This window comes from Gaeumannomyces tritici (assembly GCF_000145635.1).
Source record: "Gaeumannomyces tritici R3-111a-1 unplaced genomic scaffold supercont2.3, whole genome shotgun sequence".
NCBI classification, from domain to species: Eukaryota; Fungi; Ascomycota; class Sordariomycetes; order Magnaporthales; family Magnaporthaceae; genus Gaeumannomyces; species Gaeumannomyces tritici.
In genome coordinates, this window is record NW_008804547.1 from 1,794,631 (window position 1) to 1,821,038 (window position 26,408).

A 26,408-nucleotide genomic window follows, 5' to 3' on the forward strand; every position below is an offset into this window, starting at 1 on the left:
GTCCACCCATAACTCCCTCGCGCGCAAAACATGGCACAAAAGAACTAACACAAACACGCGGGGTCCTCACCCACCCACACTCAGCCCATGCCCCCCTACCACCCGATCCTGGGCCACTTCGGCGCGCTGGCCCGGTGCGAGAGGCGGGTGGCGCACGACTCGAGCGTGGACCGGCTGTTCGGCCGGCTGTCCCTCCCCTTCACGGACACGGGGATGCACTACGTCGACCTCTGGCCCTTCGCGTCCCCGCTGCTGGTGGTGACGTCGGCGGCCGGGGCGGCGCAGGTGCAGCGGCTGGGGCTGGGGCTGCCGCGCGGCGTGTGCGGCCAGCTCGACGTCGTCACGGGCGGCGAGAGCCTCCTGACCATGACGGGCGCGCGCTGGGCCCGCTGGCGCAGGGCGCTGGGGCCGGGGTTCAGCTCGGGCGGGGCCGCGCGGTTCGTGGGGCGGGCCGCGCGCGAGGTCGGGGTGTTTAGGGACGTGCTGGCCGAGAGGGCGCGGGAGGGGGCCTTGTTTCGGCTGGAGGATTTGACGCTGAGGCTGACGCTGGATGTTATCGGCTCCGTGACGATGTAGGTTTGCGTTTGGTTGACGGAAGAAAAAGAAAACAAAAAGGGAGGAGGGGCGGTTGACTGACAGCTTGTCTTTTTTGCTTCCAGGGGCGCGCGCTTCCAGCACCAGGAACGGGACAACCCTGTGGCCGAGGCGCTGATGACCATCATATCGTGGAACAACTACGAGGCGACCATGAACCCGCTCACAAAGTACCTGTCGGCCGGGTGGCTGGTGCAGTGGTACAACGGCCGGCGGATGAACCGGTATATCCACGCCCGGATCGACGAGCAGCTGGCCGGGGTGGTGGTCCGGCAGAGGCGCGGTAGCGGCGGGAAGGACGGCAAGCCAAAAGGAGATGGCGAGGCGTCGTCGTCGTCGTCGTCGCCATGCTCGAAATCCATCCTCTCCCTCGCCGCGTCGGCCATACTGGAAGACGGTGACAACGACGACGACGCCAACAACGACATTGCTGCAGACTTCAAGGCGGCCATGACGTCCCACATCCGCCTCTTCCTCTTCGCCGGCCACGACGCGACCAGCACCACGCTCGTCTTTGCCTACCACCATCTAACCCAGCGGCCCGAGTGGCTGGCACTGGTGCGGGCCGAGCACGACGCCGTCTTTGGCCCCTCCCCTTCCTCCTCCTCCTCGAAGCAGCAGCAGCAGCAGCACCGCCTATCAACCGAGCCCGCCCTCCTCAACGCCCTGCCGCGCACGCTAGCCGTCATCAAGGAGGTGCTGCGCCTGCACCCGCCGTCGTCCAAGATGACGGAGGGCCGGGACGGCGCCGACCTCGTCGACGGCGCCGGCCGCGTCCTGCCCACTGCGGGGTGCTACGTCTGGGTGCTGCATGGCATGGTGCACGTCGACCCGGCCGACTGGGAGCGGCCCGACGAGTTTTTGCCCGAGCGCTGGCTCGGTGATGGCGACAACAACAACAACAACAACAACAACAGCAACAACAGCAACAACAGCAACAACAGCAACAGTAGCAACAACAAAGGCGGAGCCGCGTACCGCCCCTTCGGCCAGGGCCCGCGCAGCTGCATCGGCCAGGCTTTGGCCGTCATGGTGCTCAAGGTGGCGCTGGTCATGACGCTGCGGGACTTTGACGTCGTGCCCGCCCATGACGAGTGGAGCAGGCTGCGCGGCGACGGCGGCAGGAAGAAGAGGGCAGAGAGGCCGACGGCGGAGCACCCGAGCGACGGGTACCCTTGCCGGGTGCGGCTGCGGAAAGTCTGAGCTTTCTGCCCATGTGCCTGCCATTCATCTCTACACTTCATAATACATACACCTCGGTACCTAATTGGACGATATGCACAACACCATAATATCACATCTACTCGGTGAACATCTAGTCTACTGGTTGGTGCTCCTCGCCCTCGCGCGCCAAGGTATCCCAAGAGATATCTATTAATTAAACAAAGCATCAAGCAGTCGGTATCCACAGGCACATATGCAACACCCGTCGTGTCTATATCATGTCCAATGCTCCCTTTGCAATCGTTGCTTAGTCTCGATCCGACATGCAGCTTTCTCTCCCTCTGGCATTTCGTTTACAGAAAGAATCCAATACGCGGTTCAGGCTGGCGGTGCCGTTGGTTTTACGACCTTCTTTTTCTTCTTGCCGCCTCCGCTCGGCGGGAGGGGCGGGAGCGACGGCGATTCCCTGAGCCACCTCACGATGGCCGCGGCGCGCTCTGTCCATATTGGGTACTCGCGGGCGTCCTCGTCAAGCCCGTCCCATCGTCTGACAGGTGCGCTGGCCATTCCGGGGGTCCTCACGGTTGGGTCGCCCGCCCCTGAGCCATACGGAGATGCGGGGGCTTGTGTCGCGCCGTATGGGGATGTTGGCGCCAGAGAGGGGTTGAACCCATCAGTGTTCTGCGGCCGAGTCGCCGACGGGGATGGAGCGGCGCCGCTAGGCGGAACGCCGACGTATAGAGGCGGGGGTCGGCACAAGGCATCCCACCCACTCTGGAGGGGGAGCCAGTCTGCCCCGCTGAGCCGTCTCAACACCTCCATCCAGTCAGCCCGAGCTGGGCTGCGACTGGCCTGAAATATGGGGTAGCCGTCGGCGACACGGGATAGACGCGCCACCATGTAGGCGTGGCGCTGAAGCTCCTTGGTATTGGTCCCCAGGAGGCAGTGGCAGAGGAGCACGGCGTGCATAGCGTCCGTCAGAAGTGGATGGTATGTCACGCTCTCGAGCGGCGTAGCCGTTGTGGGCTTTGCAGGAGCGGCGCCTGGCCCTAGCTGCTGCTGCTGCTGCTGTTGCTGCTGCGCCTGGTCCTGCTGTGTTTGCTCCGGGGTGGGTGGATATGGTGGCAGTCCTGCCGGTGGTGTAGGCTCGAACAATGTAGAAAGCTTGTACAGCTTGTGGTTCTTGTAGGTTGCGGCTGGCGCGACGTTGGGATTTCCATACCTGGTGGCCGCGCGGTGCTTCCGGGCGAACTCGTCGAAATCTTCGAGCGGGTACTCGGGGGAATACTCCAGGTGGTCTAGGAAGCCTATAAAGTCCCTCAGGGCTCGCTTTGCCATAGTCTTGACCAACTTGCGGGCCGCCATCTGCTGCGGGCTGAGCTCCGCCGCGGGTGCTGTCGCAGCCTTCTCGCCAGCGCCCTGGGCTATGGCCTGGGCAACGACCTCGTCGCTCGCCGTGGCCGGTGAGACCTGGCCACCCGCGGTGCCGCTGTTGCCCGTCTCTGATTTTTCGGGTGTCGGAAGCGTAGCATAGACACACTGGCACGCCTTGGATAAGTACGCGGACCCCCGCTGGAACATCAACTGCATCTCCAGGCTCGTCGGCTGCTCGTCGTCGGCTAGCTTGAGCTCTGGGGGCCGGCGCCCCGCCGGGGTCAGTGTGGGGCCCTCTAGGTCGTCCCGCGAGTTATGCGCCGGTCCGTTGTAGCGCAGTAGTTGCATGGCAGCCGTCAAGTCTGCAACGGCGCCGTCGTAGTCCTCAGCAAAGACGCGCAGGACAGCCCTGGTCCGGAAGGGCTCGGGTTCCATGGGCCTGGCGGCTATGATGTCGTTCAGGGGGTCGAAGGGAGTCGACTCGACGACGTGGCGCGAGGGTATCTTCTCGTGGAAGAAGTGCACGTACTTTGCGTCCAGATCGTCTCGCTTCTTGTCCAGGACGTACTCGGCGACGTTCTCCAGGCTGGTAGTCCCCTGCATGATGGCCACGCTGGTGGCGATCTCGTCGATGTAGTAGGCCTGAGAGAGGCGCTTGGTGGCCTGGTCGCGCATGCGGTGCTTGCGCTCGTGCGAGAGCTTCATCTTGCCGGGCCCGAAGCCGTTGGCGGCGTTGACCGTCAGCGGGGTGGCCTCGCCCACCAGCTTGCGGATCTTGACCAGGTCGAAGAAGATGCCGACGTCGATGGGCCTGGGCCGGGGGCTGTTGAAGTTGGAGTGCGCGAGCGACTCGAGCGCCTCCAGCGGCAGATTAAGCCAGGGGCCGTGGAAGGACGAGATGTAGCGCCAGTGCCTGCGCGCCGCGACACCCGGGTTAGCCATTGCCTCCTGAAGAACGGGCTGGGCCGAGCAGGCTCGGGGCCGTCTGACTTATTGCGACATATGATGAGCGGCATTCCCTCGCCGCCAAGGGCCGCGCTTGCTTTTGGGGCAGACGCTTTCGCAACGGCCTGACCCGACGAGGGCGCATCCGGGGCGGCCCCTGAGCTGCCCTCGCCGGCGCCCTTCTTCTTCTTGTCGGCCGGTCCGGGCATGGTGGCGTCGGCCTATCGCGAGGCAGTGCTGCGCATGTACGTAGGGATGTGTGATACAGGGGTAGACGACCGAGGGATGTCGTGCGTCGCCTGGCTCATCGAGCAGTGGGGGTGGGTGCTCGACGAATGGAGGTGGAGGGAGCGAGGACGGCGGTCGAGGGCTCGCGCGGGCTCGGCGTCGAGGTCGAGGGTGAGGCATGCACCTGCCCGTTCCGCAGGCTGGGCCAGACGCAGCGAGGAGGGACGGATGGATCGAGGTCTCAGACGTGGCCGTGGCTCGCTGGGGTCAGTCCCTCATTGGGAGCGCCAATTCGAGTACTGGAGGGCTGAGGTGGGCGTCGCGGAAGCTCAATGTTCGCTGCATCCCCAGACGGACACGACGGGCTCCCGCGTCCAGTCGTTGACGTATCAATCAATCAATCAATCGAACCAACCGCTGCGACAGGCCCTGTAGCCCCCCTGCGATACAGGATATAGCCCGCTTGCAGCGACCGAGCGTCTGCGGCGCGGCGGTCTGTGGCGTGCGAGACAATTGTGAGGGCTCGATGCGGTACTCCAGTCTTTGCCTCCCTTCTCTTTCTCTTTTCTTTTTTTTTCTTTCCTTTCTTGGTGTCTGATTTTCTCGACTCCCCTCGCTAGGCGACTCGATCTTTGCGAAACCTTCAGCTCCGTCGCGTCCCATAGGTTGTGCCCCTGCAGCGGGTACAATGGCAATCGTGGTGGGGTTCAGATCATCCACCCCACCCTGAGCGCGTTCGTTTGCTTGGCGTGAAGTGGGATCCAAGCACCGCAATCACGTGCCGAAGCTAGCCTAAGCTACTGTGTATACTTATTGATCGTGCTATCCCTTGTCCGGCGTATTTCTCATGTTGGTTATGAGGTACGCAAAAATGAGAATATATAAATATATGTACAATCTGGCAGTTGTATCATGCACTAAGACATATCTATTCAGCTGGAATCTTAGTTCGACATCTCAAGTGCTACTATTAAGCTCTTCCGTGTGGCCGGCTCGTATATCGGCGATGCTGTCTTAGCACGCTCGTAGTTTGTGTATGGCACACTGAACATATCGGTAAAAATCGCGCCCGTCTATGAGTGTTCTCCTGATCAAGACACAGTTTCGGGGCATGTCGAGAATCAACGTCGAGGGAGGTAGGTGGGTTTGCAGAGGTGCCAACGTGCACGTATAGCCAAGGGGGGAAAAGAGGAAATGAAAGAGAAATAAGGAGTAAAACATGCCCGCCGCTTTGTTCCCAACCCAAAGTACGCCGCCAAATCAACCCTCCCTTCTTTTGTACCATGTCTACCCCACCTCCGTGTTGCTGGTCCCGGCGGCCAGTTGATTAGACGGACTAGAAGAGTGCAGTCGAGGCTTTCAGCCTGTCGACTTTCCAGCGGCGCGGCGCTTCCGAGCCGGCGATGGCACGACGCTGTCAATGTCACTCTGAACCTGAGTACCGTTGGCCGCCGCATTCATGTGGCCCGTGTTCTAGACGAAGCGCATGTCGTTGGCGTGCATGTTCTTTGTCCAGCGAGGCAGTTTGCGGTCCCGCTCGTACGTGAAGCCGCAATTGTTGCATAATGACTGTTGCACAGGGTGGTCGTCAGTACGTCACGACATCAAAGCAGAACAGGGCAGATTCGGAGCGCAAAAAACTCACCCGAGGCCCATGTGGTCCGTCCCGCACGGCCCAAACGCACGTTCCCCAGACCTTGCAGTGCGAGCACCTCCACATACTCCGCTCCGTATCCGTCAGGGTCCCTCCGCCGCCATATCCGCCCGAGGACGCGCCAACATCGGGTGTGCCGCGGCCGCCCGGGGTGCCTGATCGGCCAAGGGGCGACAGGCTGCGGAAGCGGCGCTTCTTCTTGCTCCGCTCGCCGCGGCCCATGCGCTCCTCTTCCTGCTCGATCAGGCCACCGAAGCCGAAGCCGACTGGGACGCCGCCGACCATGCCCGTGTTGCTGCTGAACCGGGCCGTTTCGCGCCGTAACCTGCGGATCTGGCGCTCCCTGTCGCCCTCGCGCTTCTCCATCTCCTCCTTGGACAGCGGCTCCACCCGCGGCTCCCAGTCGTCCGCCAGGTGCTCCGGGTCGTGCCTCCAGCCGGCTCCAGCACCGTCTGCACCCGCCGGACCACCGCTAGATGCGTCAGCACCGGGGAAGTCTCCAGCACCAGACACGACCAACCCACCAGACTCGCACGCTTCCTTCTTCAGCCGCAGCACCGCTTCGTAGATAGCGTGCGTCATGGCGGGCACCCACTCCCCTGACAGGCCAAGGTCCGCACATGTGACCTTGGCAAAGGCCTCGGCGGTGCCTGGCGGGTGGAGCAACGACCATTCGAACTTGTCCGTGTACAGATGAGAGCCGAGGTAGATATTGAGGGTTACGACACAGCGGTACGTATCGTCTAGGTTCAGGTCGTCCGAATCCCCCGAAGCGTGCTCGGCCGTAGCCGTTACCTCGGCATTCGAGGTCGGCGCGGCCTGAGACATTGATGTTGTCGGCACTGGCGTTCCTGGCCCAAGCCTCGATGGGGTGGCGGGTGCAAATAGAGCACCCCGTAGCGGGGTGTCTGAGCGGCCTGCGCCCACAGCCTGGGGTGTTGGGGTGGCCGAGTCGGCTCGACTCAGTGTTGGCGGCACGGGTCCAGCGGTAGGCTTCTGGGCAGAGTGGAAGAGCGGGTGGAGGGCCACGCCTGCGTACTCCTCTAGTTGTGTCCTGATCTGCTTGCTGATCTCGGCCATAACGGAGTTCCTGTTGGGCAGATCAAGGTCGTGAACGAGCTGCTGAGCAAATTGGTCCGTGGTGATGAGCGTCTCGTGCAGGTTCCACATGAAGCTGTCCTTGAGACGGTACGGGACAGTCATTTCCTGCTTCTGTGTCGAGTCGTTCACGTTCTGGATGTTTGGCGCCGGTATGAAGGAGGGGATCTCGACATCGAGCCGGATGGGGATAAGAGTCAGAGGCAGCGAGGCCTGCGCATAGTTCTGTGCGTCCGGCCGGGGTATCCGACTCTTGCCCATCCAGTCCCTCCAGATGCCAGCCACCTCAACAGGCACCGTCGTGTCCTTGCCCACGCGCTCGCTAGGGTCGACCTTGGCCACGCTGTCGTCTCGGCGCAGGCTCCGGAGGCCCGTGGGCCGGCGGCGGCTGTCGTCGTCGTCATCGTCGTAGTCGTCGTAGCCGTCCTCGGCGTAGTTGATGACGGTCGTGCCTCGCTTGGTTGTTCGTGCGATGGGGCCTGCCTGGGGTGTGTTGATCACAGGCACTAGCAGCGAGTTGTTGTATGTCCGCAATCGGGGCGCATACGAAGACGTGAAGGCCTGGGGCCCTGGTGCCGCCGACATTGTGACCGTCGCGGGCGAGGATGCCCACTGGGAGCTCGGTCAAGGGGAGGAGCTGCTGCGAGGAGGGCAGGCGCAGATGACGGCCAGGGAGCGGACGAGCAATTGAATGTGCAGGCACTTAGGCTCCGACAATCATGACGCAGAATATGCAAGGCGCCTCGGGCAGGTAACTGGAGGATTTGTTTGTGGGTGGGGGCCTGCTGATAGTGGCGGCGCAGGCGGTCGATTCTCATCAATGTTTGCGATGGCGAGTCGCTTGAGCTGCTCGTAGCCTCGGGCTCTGCGCTGCAAGTCGCGTTCCGCGCAAAGAAATTCTTGCGCTCGCGACGCTGCTGACTAACGGTGAGATCAAATTCAGTGGGGGGGATGTGGGGCTTCAGCTTCCACTTGCAGGTATCGCCATCATGGCTGACGCTTCATCCATCTCTATATAGGGACATGTCGCACTTCCAAGGCAGCAACCACATGTCTTGTTGGACTCTGCTCCTCACTTTCTCTCCTCAAGCACAAGGCCGGTTTCTCAGCCCATATCTAGGCTAGCTTCAGGATTGTGCTGGTATTGTTGAGGCTTTTGACAGTTGAAGTACAAGTGAAAGCGAATAGTGGCACAGTTGGTCTGCTGCCTCGATACTTCCCCAACTGTTGAAGGAGAGTTCAAAAACAATGTTAGTGTTTGTGTTGAGTAATGTGGAAGTGTCATTTCCCGCTCCTACCTGCAAAGAGCGAGCTCATAACACAGCGCCGCTCCTCACCAGCTATAGTACCTCCACCTAGCCCAACAAACGGATAAGTACTCTGCTATTAGATGTCGTATATGATCTTTCTATTGTTAGTTAGTGCTTTCCTTGGCCCTCCCCTGTCTACCAATCACCTGTGGGGCTCAGAGCCCTGGAGTTCCAACCTTCGGCCTCAAAACCCCGACTTCCTCCCCGGGTCCGCTTCCCTTCCTTCTCCCCTCAACAAGAAACCTCCTCCAAGCACAACAAAGACTCTGGTAAGGCTTGCCAGAGGATATCTACCATCCGACCCTCTAGGTCGGCGAAAGCCTTCCACCTTCAAAAAGTTCTTGTTCACGCTCTACTTTTAGCCCTCTTCCTGCACTCTCTCCTCTTCCTGCACTCTCTCCTCGCCCAGATCTACACCTTGCGTAGAGCGCGAGTATTTCCCCCTCTTCTCTTGATTCTACCCTCACGTCACCATACCAAATACCGTCGAGGATCTTCTCGGGGGAAGCCCACTGTGCGTTCTGGCTTGGAGCAGCTAAACATTCCTTGCCGGACTGTTCTCTTCCTCCAGATCAGAGACTTTTGGCGCGACTCCTCGAGAAGCTTGACCCAAGTTGGCAGGCAACCGCCGAAGTTTGACAAGCCAACCAAATCTGGGTCATCTTTTCCCACAACGCCCACCAGTGCTCGGCCCCATCCACAAAGAGATACCAAACCTTCTCTTCATCTGGCTCCCCTCGAATCCTCGCCTGCTCTTCCGATCACGCACGTAAATATTCACAATGGCGAAGTAAGTCAACTCAACATATAAAGCTTCAACATTCGGTCTTAAAATCAGGCTTCGATTTCAGTTACGCTTTCATCGGCAACCAAAGACACTTCAGCGTCTTTAGACCCGACTTTAAGAGAATAATTCTCTCGAGTTCAACTCTTCCTTTTAAATCTTCCAAATTACAAATCACGGTTCTAACAAAATTTATTTTTAGCTTCCCAATGAAACCGGCCCTTTCTATTCGGGAGCTGATCGAGAAATACCCGGCCGTTGGCGGCAACTCGGACGCTCGTGTGTTTCTACGATCCATCATCAGCGTCACGCGCATCGAAGACGGCAGGTTCAAAGTCGAATGCCGTGGCCTGGATGGCAACGGCCTCAGGTTCCTAGCGCGCAAGGCGTCGTTCAAGGCGGGCCAGATCGTCATGGTCTTCCTCGCTAGGACCTTTCTCCCCGCGAACGCACACCCCGAGTTCAAGGCGATGAACTGTCAGCACAATATCGAGGGCGAGCCCGGACTAAAGCTCGACTTCCACCTGGACAAGGACACCGGCCTGTTCTGCGACGGCATCGTCAGGCCTGTGACGGCCTTCCCGCCGGTGGTCTACGCGATCAATTCGATGACACAGGCTCTGGGTGTTGATCCGGCCGCCTGCAGCCTGGCAGACCCCGCTGGCGGAGATGCGTTGACGTACGGCATTCAGCTCCTTGCGGCCGACGATCTCAACTACAACGTCTCATTCGAGAAGATGCTGGGGGTCAAGCGTTGGTCGCACTCCGCCACAAAGGTCAGCATGGGCCCTTGCCCCGGCTTTTACCGCAGGGCACAAATCTCGCGCCTCGTTCAGTGCCCGAACTTGTTCATCAAGCCGAAGTACAAGTCCTTGACGTACCAGGTCACGGAGAAGATCGACGGCTCGACAATGGCCGTGTACTTTATCGGCAAGAACTCCCCGTTCTTCAAGGCTCTCAACCCGCTGCCAAAGTACCCTGGCCCCCACATGGACCTGTCGAACGGGAGGGTCGGCGTGTGCTCGATGAAAATCGAGCTGCCGCAGACAGATACCTGCCCGTTCTGGCGGGCCGCCCTCCGGTACAACCTGCCGGATCTCCTCAACGCCCAGAACCAGGACTTTATCATCCAGGGAGAGCTGGCGGGCGACGGAGTCAACAAAAACCGCCGCGGCTACCCTAAGGGCGAGGTCGACCTCTGGGTATTTGACATTTTTGAGCCCCGGATCGAGGGTAATTGGGTTAGGGGAGACAAGGTGGTCTCCTGGTGCAAAAACAACAAGGTTCAGCACGTCCCTGTTCGGGGGGCTAGTGTCAAGCTGCAGCTCGCGTTCAAGAACGCGTGCCAGATCCAGGAACTCGCCGACCGCGAGCCAGGCGAGGGTCTTGTCTTCCAGTGCAACGAGGAAACCAGCCGCCGGTTCAAGGTGCACAGCCGGGGATACCTGGCTAAGTATGGACTGGAGTGATGGGGGGATCTCGGGAGCAGACCTTTTAGCCTTTCTAGTGTTTTACTTGGGTGAGCCTTACGGCCATGAGCAGTGGGACTTTGGGCGACCGGGTACCCCTTCTAGGGCATTTTTTAGAGTGTTTGGCGCGGAGCATGGATTTATGGATGGCATTCGGGGCGGAATGGTAGCTGGAGGGCTAGGAGGAGATTGTGTCAGCTGTTAGCACGGAGGATAGCTTGATGGAAGGCACTCAGGGCGGAATGGTATCTGGAGTGCTAGGGAGAAACTGTGTTAGCTACTAGCGGGGTATTCGTCTTCACATACACCGAGCTGCGGCTCATCGAGCTCGGTAAACAAAGGGAGAAAAAGGAGAGTCGGCTCAGACGCCTTAACGAGTTACCAATCCTTTATTCCAAGGCGTCGACGTGGACGGACGGATATCGTTTGAGAAGATATGATATACCAGCTGACCTGGGAGGATTGCTGCCTTGGCGGGGCCTCAGGTGCTGGAATTCCATGTGGTGCAACAATCTGGATACCTCGAATCCTCTGGGAGACTTTGGTCCAATTATTACATCATTGAGAGTGCCAAGGCACGATCGAGGGAGGCGTGAGATGTGCAGCCTCCGCAATTGATCACTGCTGTCTGCTGCGCATATTGCACAGCCCCAGGCTGAGCCTGCCCCAACTGAACCAGGGGTAATATCTGGCTCACATGCCAGCCCAGCGCTGCCTTTGTCTGTGTCTCCCGAGATACAAATATGACGATATCGCTGGTTTTTGTGTGATTACTACCACATTGGTATGGTCATAACGACACGGATAATACAAGATTGTAAACAGGAGCAAACCACCCCCTGAATCCGTCGAACCGAAACCACCTTTTTCACCGATGGCCACCGTCCATGAAAAGATCCAAGTCGCGTTCGCGCGCAATGCCGAGCTCGTCAGCACACTGAGAGAGACGGACCACGCGGAGCCGGACCTCGAGAACCACAACCGTTACATCGCGGACCTGGACCGGCAGCTCCAGGAGTCGGTGCGGCGTACCGACCAGCTAGGCCGGGCGCGGGCCAAGGAACTCAAGGACCACGAGCGGTACCGCGACAGCGTCATGCGACGCTTCATCTTCAAGGCGGCGGGCCAGGGCGACAAGTTCGCGCGCCGCGCCGAGCGCGAGGAGCGCGAGTACTTTGAGGCGCTGCAGGAGTCGCACCGCGAGTCCGAGGCCCGCGCGGGCCTCGAGGCCATGCTGCGCGACGCCCACGCCGCGCGCTCCGGGCTCGAGGACGCCGCCCGCCGCCACCGCTCCGCCCAGGCCGAGCTCGACGGCCTGTACGACGACATCTTCCGCGGCCCGACCCCGGGGTTCCCCGAGGAGGACGCGCGCGAGCGGGAGGCGCACGAGGCCCTGCAGGCCTACCACGACACGCGGGTCCGGGCCGAGGGCGAGGCGCACGCGGGGCGGATGCTGGCCGAGGCGCAGGCGCGGGCGCGCGACGCCGCGGCGCAGATGGAGCGGGCACTGACGGCGTCGCGGCACGACATCTTCGGCGGCGGGTCCTGGGCCGACGCCATGGAGCGCAACGCGCTGCACCGGGCCGACGTGCTGGCGCGCGAGGCACGCACGCTGGCGCTCAACGCGCGCCTGGCCAGCCCGCTCGTCGACGCGGGTTCGCTGCCGCCGGTGAACGTGGCGCACGGCAGCATCCTGTCCGACGTGCTGTTCGACAACATCTTTACGGACCTGCAGTTCCACAACAAGATCAAGGCCAGCAGGCTCGAGGTGCAGCGCCTGCGCGCCGCCGTGGACGGGCTGGCGGCCGACTGCAACGCGCGGAGGGCCCGGCTCGCCGCGGACCTGGAGGAGAAGGAGGTGCTGCTCGAGTCGACGCGGCTGGCGCTGCAGGAGACGAGGCAGAGGGTGTTTCAGCGCTACTCGGACGACAACGACACGGCGGCGCTGCCGGCTCCCCCGACACCTCCCAAGGACGCACCGCCGCCATTTACCCCCTAAACGAGCTGGCTGATCTGTTTGTTTTGTTATGACGAAACGACGTTACGAATGTGATCTTGGGAGGGATTTTTCTTTCCCCTTTGTGTTACGCTATTAGGAACAGCGGATTCTGCAAGATACCAGTTTGATTACATGCTCAAGTCTATCCTTTACCTACATACCTACACATGGCCCCTAATCAGGTTTATCTACTCCCTAATCGCACTTACAGGCTTCTGCCGTCCACGAACTTGAGTATGTACTCGGTGGCGTTGAACGACGTGAGGTTCGCGCCCCCGTTGTCGCTGTTTGGCACCGTGCTCGGCCAGTCGTGCGGGATCGTGTCTCCGTCGTACACGAACTCGACCTGGCCCTTGCTCCCTCCACCCCACACCGTCTTGTTCCCGCCGTCCTTGCTGCCCTTGATGGGCGTCGTCCTGCCGCTCGCCACGTCCAGCCCCTCCCTCTTCACCCACTCGTTGATCCAGTGCGGGATGCTGGGCAGGCAGCTGTTTGTGGCGCGGCGGTGGGTGCCGTCAAAGGGGATGGTGGGGTCGGCGCCGCCGTGGAAGGCGATGAGCGGCATGTTCTTGCGGCTGGGCCTGCAGTCCGGGAACTGGATGCTGTCCTTGCGGTCGCACTGCGCTTTCGAGGTGTTGTGGATGTAGTAGGCGCCGCTCACTGGCGCAAAGGCGGCCACGCGCGCGCTGAGTGCGGCGTCGCACGCGAGCAGGTTGACCATGCCGCCGCCCTGGGACTTGCCCACGGCGTAGACCTGCGACGCCCTGACGCACAGCCGGGACTGGACCTCGTCCAGCACCGCGGCCGTGAAGGCCAGGTCGTCGGTCGTGGCGCGCGGGTCGACCTGCCACGCGGTCCTGGTGGGGTCGTCGGGCGTGGCCAGGCCCTGCAGGTACACCACGACGTACTTGTTGTTCCTCCAGTCCTCGGTCAGCCCGTCCAGCTTGCACTGTTTCTCGATGTTTCCGTTCGCGCCGTGGAACGAGAGGATGACGGGGGTCTCCTGTGACTGCTTGTACGATAGGGGAAGGTAGACGCGGTATCTTCGTTTGCCGTCCTTGGTCGTGATGTTTTGGTTATCGCTAAGCTTCCCAAGCTTGAAAGGAGGAGCGGAGGAGCCGCAGCCTGAGGCAGCCTTTGCGTTGGAAGCACCGAGTGCGACTCCACAAAGGCCAAGGAGGGAGGTGAATTTGAGATAATGCATGCTTTGTGGTTGGATATTTCTGCCAAGGGTCAAGCAGAGACAACCGAAGCGATTGAGCAGTTGTGAAAGATATGGTCCTAAAAATCGAGGTGGCTACAGGCCCTTGATATATAGGGGCTGTGGCACGGTGTTCTGGTGTCCAACCGATGATCTACCAACTAGTCTAGGGCGAGGTTACACGCTACCTCGTCAACACGGTGGACTTAATAGGCTAGGATTTGCAGGCTGCGCAAGAAGCTCAAAAACAAGCCTTGGATTAGGCCGGCATATCCGCCCCGGCCCGCTGACGTGAGTTGGAGATGGCGGCTGTGTAAGTCCCGCGCCAGTAAGCGCTAGGTGCACACGTAGCGGCAGTGTTCTAGAGACGGGTAGGCGGAGCGGGAGCCCAGCAATCAATCACGTCTGTTCCTCGTTTTTGCTTTGTAAATGTTTTCTTTGTGACGTAGTGGGGGTTTTCTTGTGCGGAGCTGTGTGGTTGTAGTCAAGGGATCTGTACCTATCTCAGTGAATTAGACATGTGGCGTAGGGTGTTGTCTCGGAGGCACTCGTTGCTTTGATATCTCTCTGCCTACTCTGCTTCCATACGCCGTAGAGAATCGACACATGGATATTAAACGATTAAACCAACGGAATCATATTGGAGGTGTTAAACCCCTCCCTGCCATTGTATTGTCAGTTGGTGCACAGCCGAAAGGAAAGGCAAACAAAAAAAGCTCCAAGCGGGACGCCAAACAGCACAGCACAGGTGGATGACTGTCGACAGTCTGACGATGATTTGATATCGATATCAAACGAGGGCGAGGTGGGAAACCCCGTGCCCCACTCCTGCCTGTGCTGCTGGCCGTTCCCAAGCTAAATAAGGGACGCTACAAGTCCGGCTACTTGTAGTGCAGTGGTTGTGTCCGGGGTACTCATACCGTGCGGACTACTGTGTTCCTTGGGAGCTCGGGTTCGATCCCCCACGGGGTTGCCAAAAAATCGAAGAAACCCATTTTAACGGTTTCGTACATGTTCACTCCGCAAGCGGCTGGGCAACAATCTTTTTGGTATTTGAAGTGTCGTTTTCTTCTTTGGACATGTTAAAAGAGGCAGCAGCCAGCTTTGTTGCTGAATTTGTTTTTGTTTTGATGCAGCATTTCCGCCACCGGCTTGGAGTTGTTGAAAGGTTTGGAGATGGCATGGGAACAAATAAACAACTGCGACACATCTCACATCTGCTCCAATCATCTAAATGCCACGTGCATCAATGAAGGGTTACCTGGTTTCCTTTGTGAGCGATCTCGCGTCATTCCCACTAGGATCGCCCAGCCAGCCACGGGAGGCCACAATACGAGCCTGCAAATAACACGGCAGATCCCAGCCCATCACCACAATAACAATGGCTTTGCGTTACATCCAACACCAGCAATTTCGGTTCTTGCTGACATAAAGCTGCGAAAGGGCATCACTGCCTTTCTAGGGACAGGACGAGGTCGATCCCTTCTCCAGAACCTAAGCTGCGAACTTTGTACCAAAATGTTCCCCGCTAGCTTCGCAGTGACCCTGCTGTCCATCCTCCAGCATGCCCATGCCCAGCTCAACACTGTTACCACGCCGAGCCTCAACGTCACCGCCATCGGTGCCGCGGACGGCGCGTCGACGATAGAGTGCTGGCAGTTCGGCCCCTTTGTTTCCTCCTCGGTGCCCGGCGTCGCGGGCGCGCTCGGGCTCTTCCTGGGCTCATCCTCCAACGCCACATTCACCGTCATTCCTGCACGGTTCGACGGCGGCTTGCATAACGCCCCCGTTCCTCAGTCCGTCCCTGACCTTTCCCCCGTTTTCTCCAATAATTCCCCAAGAATGACACCTAGAATAGCAGCACTGATTCGGGGGGGACAAGCGACAGGTTCGTCTACTTCACGTCGGGGCTTGTTCACATCACGCTTCCAGGCAGCGCCGACGACGCGTGGATCCACGGCGGCAAGTACGGCCTCATAGTCGCGGCCGACACCCGTGACGTCTCGGCCCTGGGCCATCGCACCGAGTACCCGTCGGCGGCGGACACGGTGGCGCTGCAGGTTCCCATAGCGGAGGGGTCCACGTTCGAACACCGTCTCCTCCACCGGGGCGCGTGTACTGCAATGGAGATGTCGGGCTTTTGACGGGAGACAAGCAGGGACTGCGTGCGCCTCTGTTTATTTTCCGGATCGCCATCACACCCGCCGACTTGGCAGGCGGGGAGAGACACAGAGTTCGATAGCCTGTCTAGTGATGCATCTACCCCAGCTTTTCGGGTAGCCGAATCTCCACAAATCTCACACTGCTGAAGCTTTTCGTTGGCAGATTGTTGATGCATGGAGAAAGTCCACCAATTGAAGTGCCATCACCAGCCGGAGAAATAATTAGACCCTGGCTGGCGGGTGCGGAAGAGGCCCTGCCGCGACGCAACGTCGTCGATGGGACATCAAGAATGATTGCATGGGATGATGGTGTGGCCGAATAGAGGTAAGGGAAGAAACGGGATCTGCCTGCTTATAAAAGACGTTGAAATGTAATCTTGAACCGTCCGTGATTTATCTTCTAGCCGGCACCGACATTTCGTCCTGACACGGCAACGACCAATCAAGCAGACCCCCGATTCCGCGGCCATGAAAGGATCCGCCATCTTTGCTCTGCTCGCGGCCACGGCCGCCGCCGCGCCCTTTCCGGGGGCGGCCGAGGAGCCGACCAAGACGCAGCCCCTGGAGAGGCGGGCCACGACCGTCTGCGGGCAGTGGGACTCGGTCCAGACGGGCGGCTACACCGTGTACAACAACCTCTGGGGGAGGGACTCCGGGACGGGCTCGCAGTGCCTGACGGTCAACGGCATGTCGAACGGCCTCCTGTCCTGGTCGACGACGTGGTCGTGGAGCGGCGGGCCGTACAGCGTCAAGTCGTACTCCAACGCCGTCGCCTCGGCCCCGGCCGCGCGCCTCTCGGCCGTGTCGTCCATCCCCACGAAGTGGCAGTGGGGCTACTCCGGGTCCAACCTGATCGCCAACGTGGCCTACGACCTCTTCACCAGCTCAAACTGCGGCACCACGCCCCAGTACGAGATCATGGTGTGGCTGGGCGCGCTCGGCGGCGCGGGCCCCATCAGCTCGACGGGCAGCCCCATCGCGACGGTAAACGTGGGCGGCACGTCCTGGCGCCTGTACAAGGGCGCGCACTCGGGCATGACCGTCTTCAGCTTCGTGGCGGCTGGCGGCAACATTATGAACTACAGCGGGGACCTGAATGGCTTCGTCAAGTACCTGACGTCGTCCCAGGGCATGCCGGCGTCGCAGTGCCTGTACTCGGCCGGCGGCGGTACTGAGCCGTTCACGGGCAGCAACGCAAAGTTCACGACGACCGGGTACAGCCTCTCCATCTCGGCGGGAGGGTCCGGTGGGGGCGGCGGCGGAGGCGGCGGTGGTGGAGCATGTGCTGCTCGCTTCGCTCAATGCGGGGGGCAGGGGTGGACGGGGCCGACGTGCTGTACTGAAGGCACATGCACCAGAACCAACGAGTGGTACTCGCAATGTTCCTAGCGACGACGTGTCACGAGCCTCGGGGGAAGAGGGTGGACATGTGGATATGCGGATATTCCACATGCTGACAGGCTTTTTTTTTTTCTCGGCCTGGGGAAGCCCTCGGTGCTTACCTTGACCAAAAGGGAGGTTCGCAGCGGGGCCACGGCAGGCGCAACATCACTTGGAAGTCTTGGCTATCCTCGGCGCAAGGTCACCAACGTACGTATCCTCACTCATTCATTGCTTGGAATCGATATTTCGTGAAGCGAGGCCGACGTGGCTGGTATGGAGGCGTATATAAGTGCACGCGGCCATGCCATGCCGCGTCGAGAAGATGTGTAGTCTTTAGGACTCGAGAAACCAAGCCCCGGCCAGAATGCTGAAAGTTTCTACAATGGATGTAGCATCTCGACATGGTTGGCGGCGCTCCCTCGTCGCCGCCGCGCTCTTCGCACTCGGGGCCCGCGCCGGCCCTGCGCCCGATTCCCTCGATCCGTGGCCGAGTGTAAGTGGTGATATCCCAAACATGGTGGCCGGCCAGGAAGCTGTTCTTGACTGACGCCACCCACGGCAGATTACCCCAAGCGACAAGCTGGAGTGGCACCGATGCCTCAGCCCATTATCGGGCGGCGTGGCCACCCAATGCGCCCGCCTGACAGTGCCCATGGACCCCGAGCGGCCGTCCGGGGTCGCAAAGGTCCAGGTGGCGCTGCTCCTCGTGCCGAGCGCCAGGACGCGGCGCGGCGCCAAGGCCGACCGGCCCCCGCTCCTGGTCAACCCGGGCGGGCCGGGCGGCTCGGGCGTCGCGACCGTGCTCAGTGCCGGCGAGCAGCTCCGGTCCCTGATGGGCGGCGGCGAGGACCAGGACGTGATCGGGTTCGACCCGCGTGGCGTCGGCGCCACCACCCCGCGCGCCGACTGCTGGACGCCGGTGGGGGGTGACCCCTTCGCCGCCCACGCGCGGCGGGTGCAGTGGAACGCCATGGGCGCCGCCGTGGGCCTGATCAACTCGAGCGACACGGCGCTGCGTCGCCAGGACGCCCGCGTCCGCGCCTCCAACGCCATGTGTCGGGAAAAGGACAGGCGGGCCGGCGGCGCGGACGCGAGCATCCTGAGGTACGCGTCGACGGCGTTTGTGGCCCGCGACATGCTCAGCATCGTCGACGCGTGGGACGCGTGGCAGGAGACGCTACCGAGGAGCAACGGAACGCAGCCATCGCCGCCGCAGAACAAGACGGTGGATTCCAAACCCAAACGGCGTGACGCCGATGCGGGCGCGGCCGGCCTGCCGCCCAAGGGGAAGCTGGTGTACTGGGGCTTCTCGTACGGCAGCTACCTGGGCGTGACCTTTGCAAAGATGTTCCCCGACCGCGTCGGCAGGGTAGTCATTGACGGCAACGTAAACCCTTATCAGGTATGCTGACTTGTCTTTCCTCGACATGGGCCTGTTCGTTCTGGCTAACCTAGGTACTTGTGTCCTCCCCCTTTCGTCTCCAACAGTGGGGTGCCTCGCTCCAGTCTGAGAGTCTTCACGACACCGACGCTGGCCTCAGTGACCTCTTCAAGCACTGCTTCGAGGTCGGGGCCAGGTGCCAATTTAGACGGGACGGCGATGCCGGGCCCGCCGACATCGAGGCGCAGTTTTGGGCCCTGCTGGACCGGCTGGATAGAGACCCGCCCGTCTTTGCATATCCAGCCAACTCGACCTCCCGGCCGGCTACCCCCGTCGTGGTCACGTCGGATCTTGTAAAGAGCTACATGTTTAACGTGCTCTACAACCCAATCCTCTCCGCCTTCGAAGTCGATAGTATGCTCAGCCATCTCCACGACGGCAACGCAGAATGGACTGGGGACTATTTCCGCGTCCAGGAACCCCCCAGTCTATGCGACTCCAGCACACGCCCGGCATGGGGCCTTCCAGACGACAGCCTGACTGCCGTCTCATGCGGCGACAAGCGCGAACCGGCAAGTCTTGCAGAAGGCAATGTTCCCCGCCTCATGTGTAGGGGCTTTGGCTAACCAGGGCCTGAAACCCCCCCGGCAACAACCGCAGGTTAACGACACGCTTGCCGACATCCAAGCCAAGTTCGAGCGGCACGCGGCCACCTCGCGCTTCGCCGACGTGTTTATGGGCCTAGGCGTCGACATGGAATGCAACCACTGGGGCATCCCGTCGGCGTCCCGGAACCGCCCCGGCCCCTGGGACCCCTCGCAGGAGGGCAACGCGACGGAGACGGCGTTCCCTCTCCTGGTGCTCAGCAACACGTACGACCCGGTGACGCCGCTCAAGTCGGGCCTGGTCATGGCCGCGGCCTTCAAGGGCGCCGGCTTCGTCGAGCAGCGGTCCGGCGGCCACGCCAGCGTGTCGGCCGCCTCGGCCTGCACCGCCCAGATCCTTCGCGCCTACTTTGTCGACGGCAAGACGCCGCCGCCGCCGCCGCCGCCCGCGGGCCGGGGCGAGGGGGGCTGGACCACGTGTGAGGTGGACGAGCTGCCCTTCAAGGGGCGCACGTCGACGGTAGAGCCGCGCGCGGCCGGGGGCGAGGACGAGATGCAGCACCAGGTGGAGGCGGTGCGCGAGGCGCTCGCCGCCGCCTCACGCGTCGGTGCACACAAAGCGGGTTCCCCTATTTCGCAAGCAGATGACATTCCATAATAAAACCCCCAATCCCCAATCCATTCCAACAAAACCCAGATCCAGGGCACTACCATGATTCGTGCGGTTTTGTTAGCGGACCTCCTCACGTGCTCCCCTCTGGAGAGCAGTGGATCCGCCCCCATCATTACGGAGTAGTGCTCGTGCTCGTGTCTGCCGCCGTCGCCGCATGGACTGCGGAAAAGTCGTTTTCCCCACGTTGCTCACCCCCACAGCAGGCCGTCTTGGCCCACCTCATTCCCCATGGGCAGATGAAAAGGGCTCCTTCTCCGGCAACAGCACCGCGGTCTCGCCGCGTCGGTACAAGGATGTCCCCTGAACGCCGTTGTATCGACGCCTGTCCGTGGCCATGCCCGCCCGAGATCATGTGGCATCTGCCCCCTACGGTTGACAGAAAGCGAGCCGAATGAAGGTTTGTTTCCCCCCCTCGGCGAGTGGGTAGCCTGGACGCGGGCGCGTGTCTGCAAGGAGCGGAGAGAAAGGCCTTCTCCACCATGCAATCCACGGTCCTGGGCACGGCGGGCCGAGACTAGCGGCCTGTCCGTCCTACATAAAAGGGCCTTGTCGCCCGGCCAGGTGCCTAGATGTCACGCTGGTCTCCGGTCCCCGGTCTTTGCTCAGCAGCTACAACGCCCACCCGACTGCAGCATCTTCGGTCCAGAAGCACCATGTCGACCAAGGACGGCAAGGACGGCAAGGACGCCGAGGCGCTTCCGCCCTCATACTTCCACGTAGACTCTTCCATCGTGGCGGACGAGAAGAAGGAGGCCCCTGTGACGAGCCATGGGACCGAGGTCCCCGCCACCGCCGCGCTCGAGGCCGTCCTGGCCGAGTGCAAGCCGAGCATGTTCTCTGCGGGCATGCTCAAGCTGTGGGCTATCATGTCGATTGGCTACCTCGTCTCAACCATGAATGGATTCGGTTAGTGCATTCTAGTCCCAGCGCCCCTTTTCGAGTTGTGGTCAACATCCTTTTTTTCTTCTTTTTTCCCTACGAATTAGAGTGCTAACCTCAAGCGACTATGAATCTCTAGACAGCTCACTCATGGGTGCCATCAACGCCATGAAGCCGTACCAAGAGTCCTTCGGCCTCACTGGCGCTGGCTCTACGACGGGTATCGTCTTCATCACATACAACCTCGGCCAGATCGCCTCGTTCCCTTTCTGCGGCATGCTGGCTGATGGCTGGGGCCGTCGCTGGTGCATCTTCATCGGCTGCGTCATCGTTCTCATCGGCACGGCTGTCCAGGGCACCGCCACCACCCTGAACCAGTTCATCGGCGGCCGCTTCGTTCTTGGTTTCGGCGTCTCCATCGCCTCCGCCGCCGCACCCGCCTACACAGTCGAGCTGGCCCACCCCGCCTACCGCGGATTCATGGCTGGCATGTACAACAACCTGTGGTGGATGGGCAACATTCTGTGAGTTCTTGTCTTGTTCACATCCAGCGCATGCTCTGCCTTGCCTCCATGTACCTTCTAATACCCCCTTTCAGGGCCGGCTGGACCACCTACGGAACCAACAGGAACCTGACCGACGCTTGGGCCTGGAAGATCCCGACCATCTTGCAAGCCGCCCTCCCTGCAGTCGTCATGGTCCTTATCCTCTTCTTCCCCGAGACTCCCCGCTGGCTCATCGCCCAGGACAGGACCGAGGAGGCTCTCGAGATCCTGGCCAAATACCATGGCGACGGAGACCGCAACCACCCGGTCGTCCAGCTCGAGTACCGCGAGATCGTCGAGCAGGCCAACCTCTACACGACCGACAACCGCTGGTGGAATTTCCGCGAGCTTGTGCACACGAGGCCCGCTCGCTACCGGCTGTACATGGTTATCGGCATGGCCTTTTTTGGCCAGTGGAGCGGTAACAATGTTGTGTCTTACTTTATGGTTAGTTTTCGGTACTCTCTTTCGACACCTTGGTCTTATGAGTCTTTGACTAACCTGGCTCTCCCGCACCTCCCAGCCCGAGATGGTCAAGCAGGCCGGCATCACAGACAGTAGCACGCAGCTCCTGATCAACGCCATCAACCCCATCTTCGCCATGTTCGCCGCAATTCTTGGCGCCTACATGCTGGACCGCATCGGCCGCCGGAGCATGATGCTCTACAGCCTGGGTGCCTGTTTCGTTTTCTACGTCCTCCTCACTGCTTTTACCGCCAACGCCAACATCGCTGGCATGTCGTATGGCGTAATCGTCGCCATCTACCTGTTTAATATCGCCTTTGCTTGGGGTTTCACTCCGCTCCAGACCCTATACTCGGTCGAGTGCCTGGAGACGCGCACTCGCGCCAAGGGCTCCGGCGCCAACTTCCTCTTCCTCAATATTGCTATGGTCATCAACACCTACGGCATCAGCGAGGGCATGGAGAAGATTGGCTGGAAATTGTGTAAGTTTTTTTTATCTTTTGCCAACTGGCTATAAGCCAATCGAGCATCCACCGCTGACAAAACGCGACCTACAGACATTGTGTACTGCGTCTGGATTCTTGTCGAGATGGTGCTCATCTACTTCTTCGCTGTCGAGACGGCCGGCAAGACGCTCGAGGAGATCAGCGAGATCTTCGAGGCCGAGAACCCGAGGAAGGAAAGCCTCAAAAAGCGCAACGTCGCCATTGGCCGCAGCGATACCAAGGACACCCAGGTCTAGATACAAGGCACATATTTGGTGTGTGCGCTGAGACGGGTCTATGTAAATCATGTGAAAACACTGGCTTTTACTGGCTGTGCACTAAAATAGTAATAATATGTTCCGAGTTGAGAAGGGTGAACCGTGGAGATGAGGGGAACAAATGCACGTCGCCGTGCCTGATGCAGGCGCGATGCTACCGTTGCAGTGAAGTGCGACGTCTCTTGCGTCCCCGCGCCGCCGGCGGGCCAGAGGCAACGCTAGACGACGCCATTCGTGGAATAATGTGTTTACTATACGGTGAGCGCCTATTCGTGCCAAGCAGCCGAAGCTCGGCCGCCATCCATTACTCGGTCGTCTCGTAGATATATATGTAGAGATGATAGGAACATAGTATCCAGTACGTGCACACCATCTGTATCCCCCGGCAGCAGCACTTCCAACAAAACCCCCCATACCCGCCCAACCATGCGCGTCACAACAGCCGCAGCAGCAGCCGCCCTCCACCTCCTGTGCGTGACAGCGACGCCGACGCCGCCCTCGCCGCCCTCGCCGCAGCAGCCGCCTCCCTACTTTATCCTCACGGGCGACTCGACCGTGGCGGTCGGCGGCGGCTGGGGCGACGGCTTCCTCTCGTTCCTGCTCGCGCCGCCGGCCGCCGGCACCAACCCGGCCAAGAGCGGCGCCACCACCGTCTCGTTCCGGGCCGAGGGCCGCTGGGACGCCGCCCTGGCCGGGGTGCGGGCCGCCGCCGCCGCTGCCGAGTACGGCCCCGTCGTGACGATGCAGTTCGGCCACAACGACCAGAAGCCCGACAAGGGCATCTCGCCCGACCAGTTCCAGGGAAACCTCAAGCGCATGGCCAAGGAGGTTTTAGAGGCTGGCGGGACGCCTGTTTGTTTTCTTTTTTTTTTTTTTTTTGTCGTGCTACCAAGCAAGACGGAAGCAGAAACAGAGCAGACTGCTAAAAGCTTTTGCTGAAATGGCGTCCTATCCCAGATCCTCATCACCTCCCTCACCCGCCGCACCTTCAGCGGCGGCAAGGTCGTGCAGAACCTCGAGACGGAGCGGCTGCGCGCCATCGCGGCCGCCAAGGAGGTCGGCGCCGCCCACCTGGACCTCAACGCGGCCAGCACCGCCTACATCAACGCCGTCGGCGACGCAAACGGGCGGCTGTACGACCTGGCGCAGGGCGACAGGACGCACCTCAACGCCGCGGCCGGCGTCGTCTTTGGCCGCATGGTCGTCGACCTGCTGCTCGAGAAGAGGCCTGACTTTGGCCGGTACTTTCGGGAGAACAGGACTATAACTAACGCCATCAGGTCGGGCGTCTTTGTTATTTGAAAAATGGGAAAAGTGGGCGGCGGAGCGAGCTGTACTAGCGCTGTTGCACTTGTTTCCAGTCCGCCTCTGCCTCCGTGGTACGCACCATCTTGTTGTATCAAAGTAGAAGCTTGTCTAGTACTCCGGCGCAAGCCCGATGTTCAATATTTACGAGCTTTATATATATCACCCAGGTTTATATACACGTCGCCGTAGACAACCCTCACCGACTAGCCCCCAACACCCCAAACCGCCCCGTTGCCACAGACCCCTCCACCAGCGTCACTCATTCAATCCAGACAACATGGCTCAGCCCGTCCTCGTTGTTCACGGTCCCGGCGCTGCCTACGTTTAGCGTGGCCACCAGGCCCCCGATGCGGCCCGAGGTGACGTTGCGCGACAGCACGGCCACGTTGCTCGACGTCTGGCCGCCCACGGCCACGAGGTCGCCGGCCCTGTTGATCTCAAAGGTGCGCGGGAAGTAGGAGCGCGAGTTGACGTTCTCGACAAAGGTGAGGGCGCCGCCGGCGCCGACGGCGTAGGTCGCGATGGCGTCCTGGCGCGACCCAAAGGTCTGGTCGTTGCGGTTCGACACGTACACGAAGTCGTCGCGCACCCGCACCTCGGCCGCCTTGGCGCCCGCGGGCGCCGCCTTGCCGGGCCCCAGGGACGACATGGTCTGGGTCCTCGTCAGGCCCAGGCAGCCGCCCGAGGGGGAGGACGGGTACGAGGCGGTGTAGGCCGAGACCGAGTTGGACAACTCGTTGGTGACGTAGAGCACCGTGGCGCCGTTCTTGGTCCAGAAGGCGCCGTGGCGGGGCCCGTCTCCGCGGCCCGAGGCGATGTTGGCGCACGACGTCAGGACGCCCGACGTCGGGTTGATGGAGAAGACGCGGATCAGGTCGGCGCCGAGGTCGGCCGCGAGCAGGAAGCGGCCGGTTGGGTCCGGAAAGACCGAGTGCAGGTGCGGCTTGTTCTGCCGGCTGGGCACGGGGCCCGGCCCGGACATGGTGAAGGTGAGCTTCGAGACGGGCTGGGCGTTCTGCGAGAGCGGCAGCTTGAAGGAGATGACGCCCGAGTTCTCGCTGGTGGTGGGGGTGGGGGCAGGCATCATGTTAGCCAGACGCTCTCTTTTTTGTCCATCACACGAGGGCAAGGTTTGGAAAGCTTACTACTGGGCGCCGGCTATGAAGCCCTTGCCGTCCTGACCCCCGTACAGCGTGCTGTGCAGCTCCCCTCCGCTCTTGGGCGAGGCCGCGCCCTTGGTGAGCTTGCCGTCGGCGGCAACCTTGAACTCGGTGAAGACGGGGCCGACCCAGTTGGCCTCGTCGACCGTGTAGAGCGTGCGCGAGGCGCCGTCGTACGTCAGCCAGGCGGGCCACGTGCCGCCGGCACGCTGCGAGGCCGTCTGCGCGAGTCGCCCGGCGCCGCCGCCGCTCGCCGTGTACGAGAGCGAGTAGAGGTTGCCGCTGAAGTGCGAGGCCACCAGGTTCGTCGTCTGCGCCGCCGCCTGCCCGAGCGCCAGGGCCAGCAGCGCGAGGGCGCTCACCGTCCTTGCTGGAGAGTCCATCGCAGCGGCCAGCCTTTGGGACGTGCGACTTGGAGGAGAAAAAGAGGGGTTCAGGTGTGAATCTCTCGGCAGGCTCGTAGATGGAGGTGCCTCGAGAAGGGTGCCTTGGGCCCAACCTCGCAAGAACTCAAGCAGGAAGCGGCATCCTCTTGAGGAAAGCCTAAATGGCCGAGTCACGAGGGGCTGGACATCCAGCCCATGGGAATTGCTTCATTACCCCAGGTCGGCCGACTAAATTGGGCCTATTTCACGCACAAGGTTGGTGGAGAATCGATTTTCCTAGGCACTCTGCTCGCTCCGGAGGCCAAATCGGGCTGTTTCTAAGCGGAGGAGAGGTGCGGTCCGCACCAGGGGGTCTTTGCGTGGCACAAAAATGCTTGTCCGGCCGCCCAGAATTCTGGCTGTCGTCGGCCGCTTTTCTCGTGCGTCAGGGCCTGCAGGGGGGCTTAAATGCCTGGCTAAATGCAGATCTGCGTTATTATCCGGCAACCGCCCCAGCGTCCACCTGCCGGGCGTGCTGCGTCTTATAACTGGGGCGAAGTATAGCGCCCTGTGATATTGCCGTGTCGTTGTCGCAATGTTTTCTCAAAGCCACCATCAAAATCCCGGGGTAGAAGCTCTGAAATGGAGACGGCGGAGGCAGACATTACCTCCAGTCCATCCGAAAGGAGATGGGCGGGAAATATTGGCTAACATCCCAAGACAGTGGAAATAGCCAGTTTTTTTTTCTCTCTCTTAAGCATACTGACGGGGATCCCGTTCGCATTCCTGACCTAACCGGGGAATTGTTAACACGGCCATCTCACCTTGCGTCACATTCCCGGGGGAAAGTAAAGCGTCGAGGTAGAGCCGTCTCCGCGAGGTCTCAAAAAGTCGCGAAC

The 26,408-nt window shown here is 60.9% G+C and overlaps 12 protein-coding genes across 12 annotated transcripts; 8 read left to right on the forward strand and 4 right to left on the reverse strand.

Annotated features, from left to right (window-relative positions):
• Positions 1–87: 87 nt before the first annotated feature.
• Positions 88–2,107, forward strand: GGTG_05715 (hypothetical protein; the record flags this gene model as incomplete). Its single annotated transcript, XM_009223521.1, has 5 exons — positions 88–572; positions 660–855; positions 919–1,474; positions 1,559–1,920; positions 1,993–2,107. The coding sequence occupies 4 exons, from the start codon at positions 88–90 to the stop codon at positions 1,795–1,797; spliced, it is 1,476 nt and encodes a 491-aa protein (XP_009221785.1). The 3' UTR covers positions 1,798–1,920; positions 1,993–2,107.
• Positions 1,874–4,948, reverse strand: GGTG_05716 (hypothetical protein). The gene is made up of 2 exons (XM_009223522.1): positions 4,123–4,948; positions 1,874–4,045 (listed from the first exon to the last, which is right to left on the reverse strand). The coding sequence occupies exons 1-2, from the start codon at positions 4,284–4,286 to the stop codon at positions 2,137–2,139; spliced, it is 2,073 nt and encodes a 690-aa protein (XP_009221786.1). The 5' UTR covers positions 4,287–4,948; the 3' UTR covers positions 1,874–2,136.
• Positions 4,949–5,114: 166 nt separating this feature from the next.
• On the reverse strand, positions 5,115–7,954 carry GGTG_05717 (hypothetical protein). The gene is made up of 2 exons (XM_009223523.1): positions 5,951–7,954; positions 5,115–5,874 (listed from the first exon to the last, which is right to left on the reverse strand). Exons 1-2 carry the CDS (start codon positions 7,640–7,642, stop codon positions 5,779–5,781), a joined length of 1,788 nt encoding a protein of 595 aa, XP_009221787.1. The 5' UTR covers positions 7,643–7,954; the 3' UTR covers positions 5,115–5,778.
• A 1,093-nt stretch (positions 7,955–9,047) lies between these two features.
• On the forward strand, positions 9,048–11,005 carry GGTG_05718 (hypothetical protein). Its single transcript, XM_009223524.1, has 2 exons — positions 9,048–9,157; positions 9,354–11,005. The coding sequence occupies exons 1-2, from the start codon at positions 9,150–9,152 to the stop codon at positions 10,618–10,620; spliced, it is 1,275 nt and encodes a 424-aa protein (XP_009221788.1). The 5' UTR covers positions 9,048–9,149; the 3' UTR covers positions 10,621–11,005.
• Positions 11,006–11,358: 353 nt separating this feature from the next.
• On the forward strand, positions 11,359–12,848 carry GGTG_05719 (hypothetical protein). The gene has a single exon (XM_009223525.1). The coding sequence runs from the start codon at positions 11,495–11,497 to the stop codon at positions 12,617–12,619; it is 1,125 nt and encodes a 374-aa protein (XP_009221789.1). The 5' UTR covers positions 11,359–11,494; the 3' UTR covers positions 12,620–12,848.
• Positions 12,727–13,873, reverse strand: GGTG_05720 (Poly(3-hydroxybutyrate) depolymerase). The gene has a single exon (XM_009223526.1). The coding sequence runs from the start codon at positions 13,821–13,823 to the stop codon at positions 12,825–12,827; it is 999 nt and encodes a 332-aa protein (XP_009221790.1). The 5' UTR covers positions 13,824–13,873; the 3' UTR covers positions 12,727–12,824.
• Positions 13,874–15,241: 1,368 nt separating this feature from the next.
• Positions 15,242–16,197, forward strand: GGTG_05721 (hypothetical protein). Its single transcript, XM_009223527.1, has 2 exons — positions 15,242–15,616; positions 15,709–16,197. Exons 1-2 carry the CDS (start codon positions 15,339–15,341, stop codon positions 15,962–15,964), a joined length of 534 nt encoding a protein of 177 aa, XP_009221791.1. The 5' UTR covers positions 15,242–15,338; the 3' UTR covers positions 15,965–16,197.
• GGTG_05722 (endoglucanase) lies at positions 16,190–17,371 on the forward strand (the record flags this gene model as incomplete). The annotated part of the gene is made up of 2 exons (XM_009223528.1): positions 16,190–16,307; positions 16,387–17,371. The coding sequence occupies exon 2, from the start codon at positions 16,451–16,453 to the stop codon at positions 17,369–17,371; it is 921 nt and encodes a 306-aa protein (XP_009221792.1). The 5' UTR covers positions 16,190–16,307; positions 16,387–16,450.
• A 331-nt stretch (positions 17,372–17,702) lies between these two features.
• Positions 17,703–20,047, forward strand: GGTG_05723 (hypothetical protein). The gene is made up of 4 exons (XM_009223529.1): positions 17,703–17,858; positions 17,928–18,767; positions 18,854–19,318; positions 19,407–20,047. The coding sequence occupies exons 1-4, from the start codon at positions 17,730–17,732 to the stop codon at positions 20,007–20,009; spliced, it is 2,037 nt and encodes a 678-aa protein (XP_009221793.1). The 5' UTR covers positions 17,703–17,729; the 3' UTR covers positions 20,010–20,047.
• Positions 20,048–20,222: 175 nt separating this feature from the next.
• On the forward strand, positions 20,223–22,789 carry GGTG_05724 (lactose permease). Its single transcript, XM_009223530.1, has 5 exons — positions 20,223–20,930; positions 21,043–21,427; positions 21,502–21,895; positions 21,972–22,395; positions 22,471–22,789. Exons 1-5 carry the CDS (start codon positions 20,594–20,596, stop codon positions 22,653–22,655), a joined length of 1,725 nt encoding a protein of 574 aa, XP_009221794.1. The 5' UTR covers positions 20,223–20,593; the 3' UTR covers positions 22,656–22,789.
• Positions 22,790–23,019: 230 nt separating this feature from the next.
• On the forward strand, positions 23,020–24,155 carry GGTG_05725 (hypothetical protein). Its single transcript, XM_009223531.1, has 2 exons — positions 23,020–23,528; positions 23,634–24,155. The coding sequence occupies exons 1-2, from the start codon at positions 23,103–23,105 to the stop codon at positions 23,976–23,978; spliced, it is 771 nt and encodes a 256-aa protein (XP_009221795.1). The 5' UTR covers positions 23,020–23,102; the 3' UTR covers positions 23,979–24,155.
• Positions 24,075–25,929, reverse strand: GGTG_05726 (hypothetical protein). Its single transcript, XM_009223532.1, has 2 exons — positions 25,130–25,929; positions 24,075–25,042 (listed from the first exon to the last, which is right to left on the reverse strand). Exons 1-2 carry the CDS (start codon positions 25,525–25,527, stop codon positions 24,244–24,246), a joined length of 1,197 nt encoding a protein of 398 aa, XP_009221796.1. The 5' UTR covers positions 25,528–25,929; the 3' UTR covers positions 24,075–24,243.
• Between the last annotated feature and the right edge of the window lie 479 nt (positions 25,930–26,408).

Bases quoted from the DNA above. Each gene is read 5' to 3' on its own strand.
- GGTG_05716 (XM_009223522.1), bottom strand. From the start codon at position 4,286: ATGCCCGGACCGGCCGACAAGAAGAAGAAGGGCGCCGGCGAGGGCAGC. The intron at 4,046-4,122 runs GTCAGACGGCCC...CGCGGCGCGCAG, and splicing joins CTCATCATATGTCGCAATAA to GCACTGGCGCTACATCTCGT.
- GGTG_05721 (XM_009223527.1), top strand. From the start codon at position 15,339: ATGTTCCCCGCTAGCTTCGCAGTGACCCTGCTGTCCATCCTCCAGCAT. The intron at 15,617-15,708 runs GTCCGTCCCTGA...GACAAGCGACAG, and splicing joins CATAACGCCCCCGTTCCTCA to GTTCGTCTACTTCACGTCGG.
- GGTG_05717 (XM_009223523.1), bottom strand. From the start codon at position 7,642: ATGTCGGCGGCACCAGGGCCCCAGGCCTTCACGTCTTCGTATGCGCCC. The intron at 5,875-5,950 runs GTGAGTTTTTTG...CCTGTGCAACAG, and splicing joins ACGGACCACATGGGCCTCGG to TCATTATGCAACAATTGCGG.
- GGTG_05724 (XM_009223530.1), top strand. From the start codon at position 20,594: ATGTCACGCTGGTCTCCGGTCCCCGGTCTTTGCTCAGCAGCTACAACG. The intron at 21,428-21,501 runs GTGAGTTCTTGT...ACCCCCTTTCAG, and splicing joins TGGTGGATGGGCAACATTCT to GGCCGGCTGGACCACCTACG. The intron at 21,896-21,971 runs GTTAGTTTTCGG...CGCACCTCCCAG, and splicing joins ATGTTGTGTCTTACTTTATG to CCCGAGATGGTCAAGCAGGC.
- GGTG_05723 (XM_009223529.1), top strand. From the start codon at position 17,730: ATGCTGAAAGTTTCTACAATGGATGTAGCATCTCGACATGGTTGGCGG. The intron at 17,859-17,927 runs GTAAGTGGTGAT...CACCCACGGCAG, and splicing joins CCCTCGATCCGTGGCCGAGT to ATTACCCCAAGCGACAAGCT. The intron at 19,319-19,406 runs GCAAGTCTTGCA...CAACAACCGCAG, and splicing joins GCGGCGACAAGCGCGAACCG to GTTAACGACACGCTTGCCGA.
- GGTG_05726 (XM_009223532.1), bottom strand. From the start codon at position 25,527: ATGGACTCTCCAGCAAGGACGGTGAGCGCCCTCGCGCTGCTGGCCCTG. The intron at 25,043-25,129 runs GTAAGCTTTCCA...CCCCACCACCAG, and splicing joins TTCATAGCCGGCGCCCAGTA to CGAGAACTCGGGCGTCATCT.
- GGTG_05725 (XM_009223531.1), top strand. From the start codon at position 23,103: ATGCGCGTCACAACAGCCGCAGCAGCAGCCGCCCTCCACCTCCTGTGC. The intron at 23,529-23,633 runs GTTTGTTTTCTT...GTCCTATCCCAG, and splicing joins TAGAGGCTGGCGGGACGCCT to ATCCTCATCACCTCCCTCAC.
- GGTG_05719 (XM_009223525.1), top strand. From the start codon at position 11,495: ATGGCCACCGTCCATGAAAAGATCCAAGTCGCGTTCGCGCGCAATGCC.
- GGTG_05720 (XM_009223526.1), bottom strand. From the start codon at position 13,823: ATGCATTATCTCAAATTCACCTCCCTCCTTGGCCTTTGTGGAGTCGCA.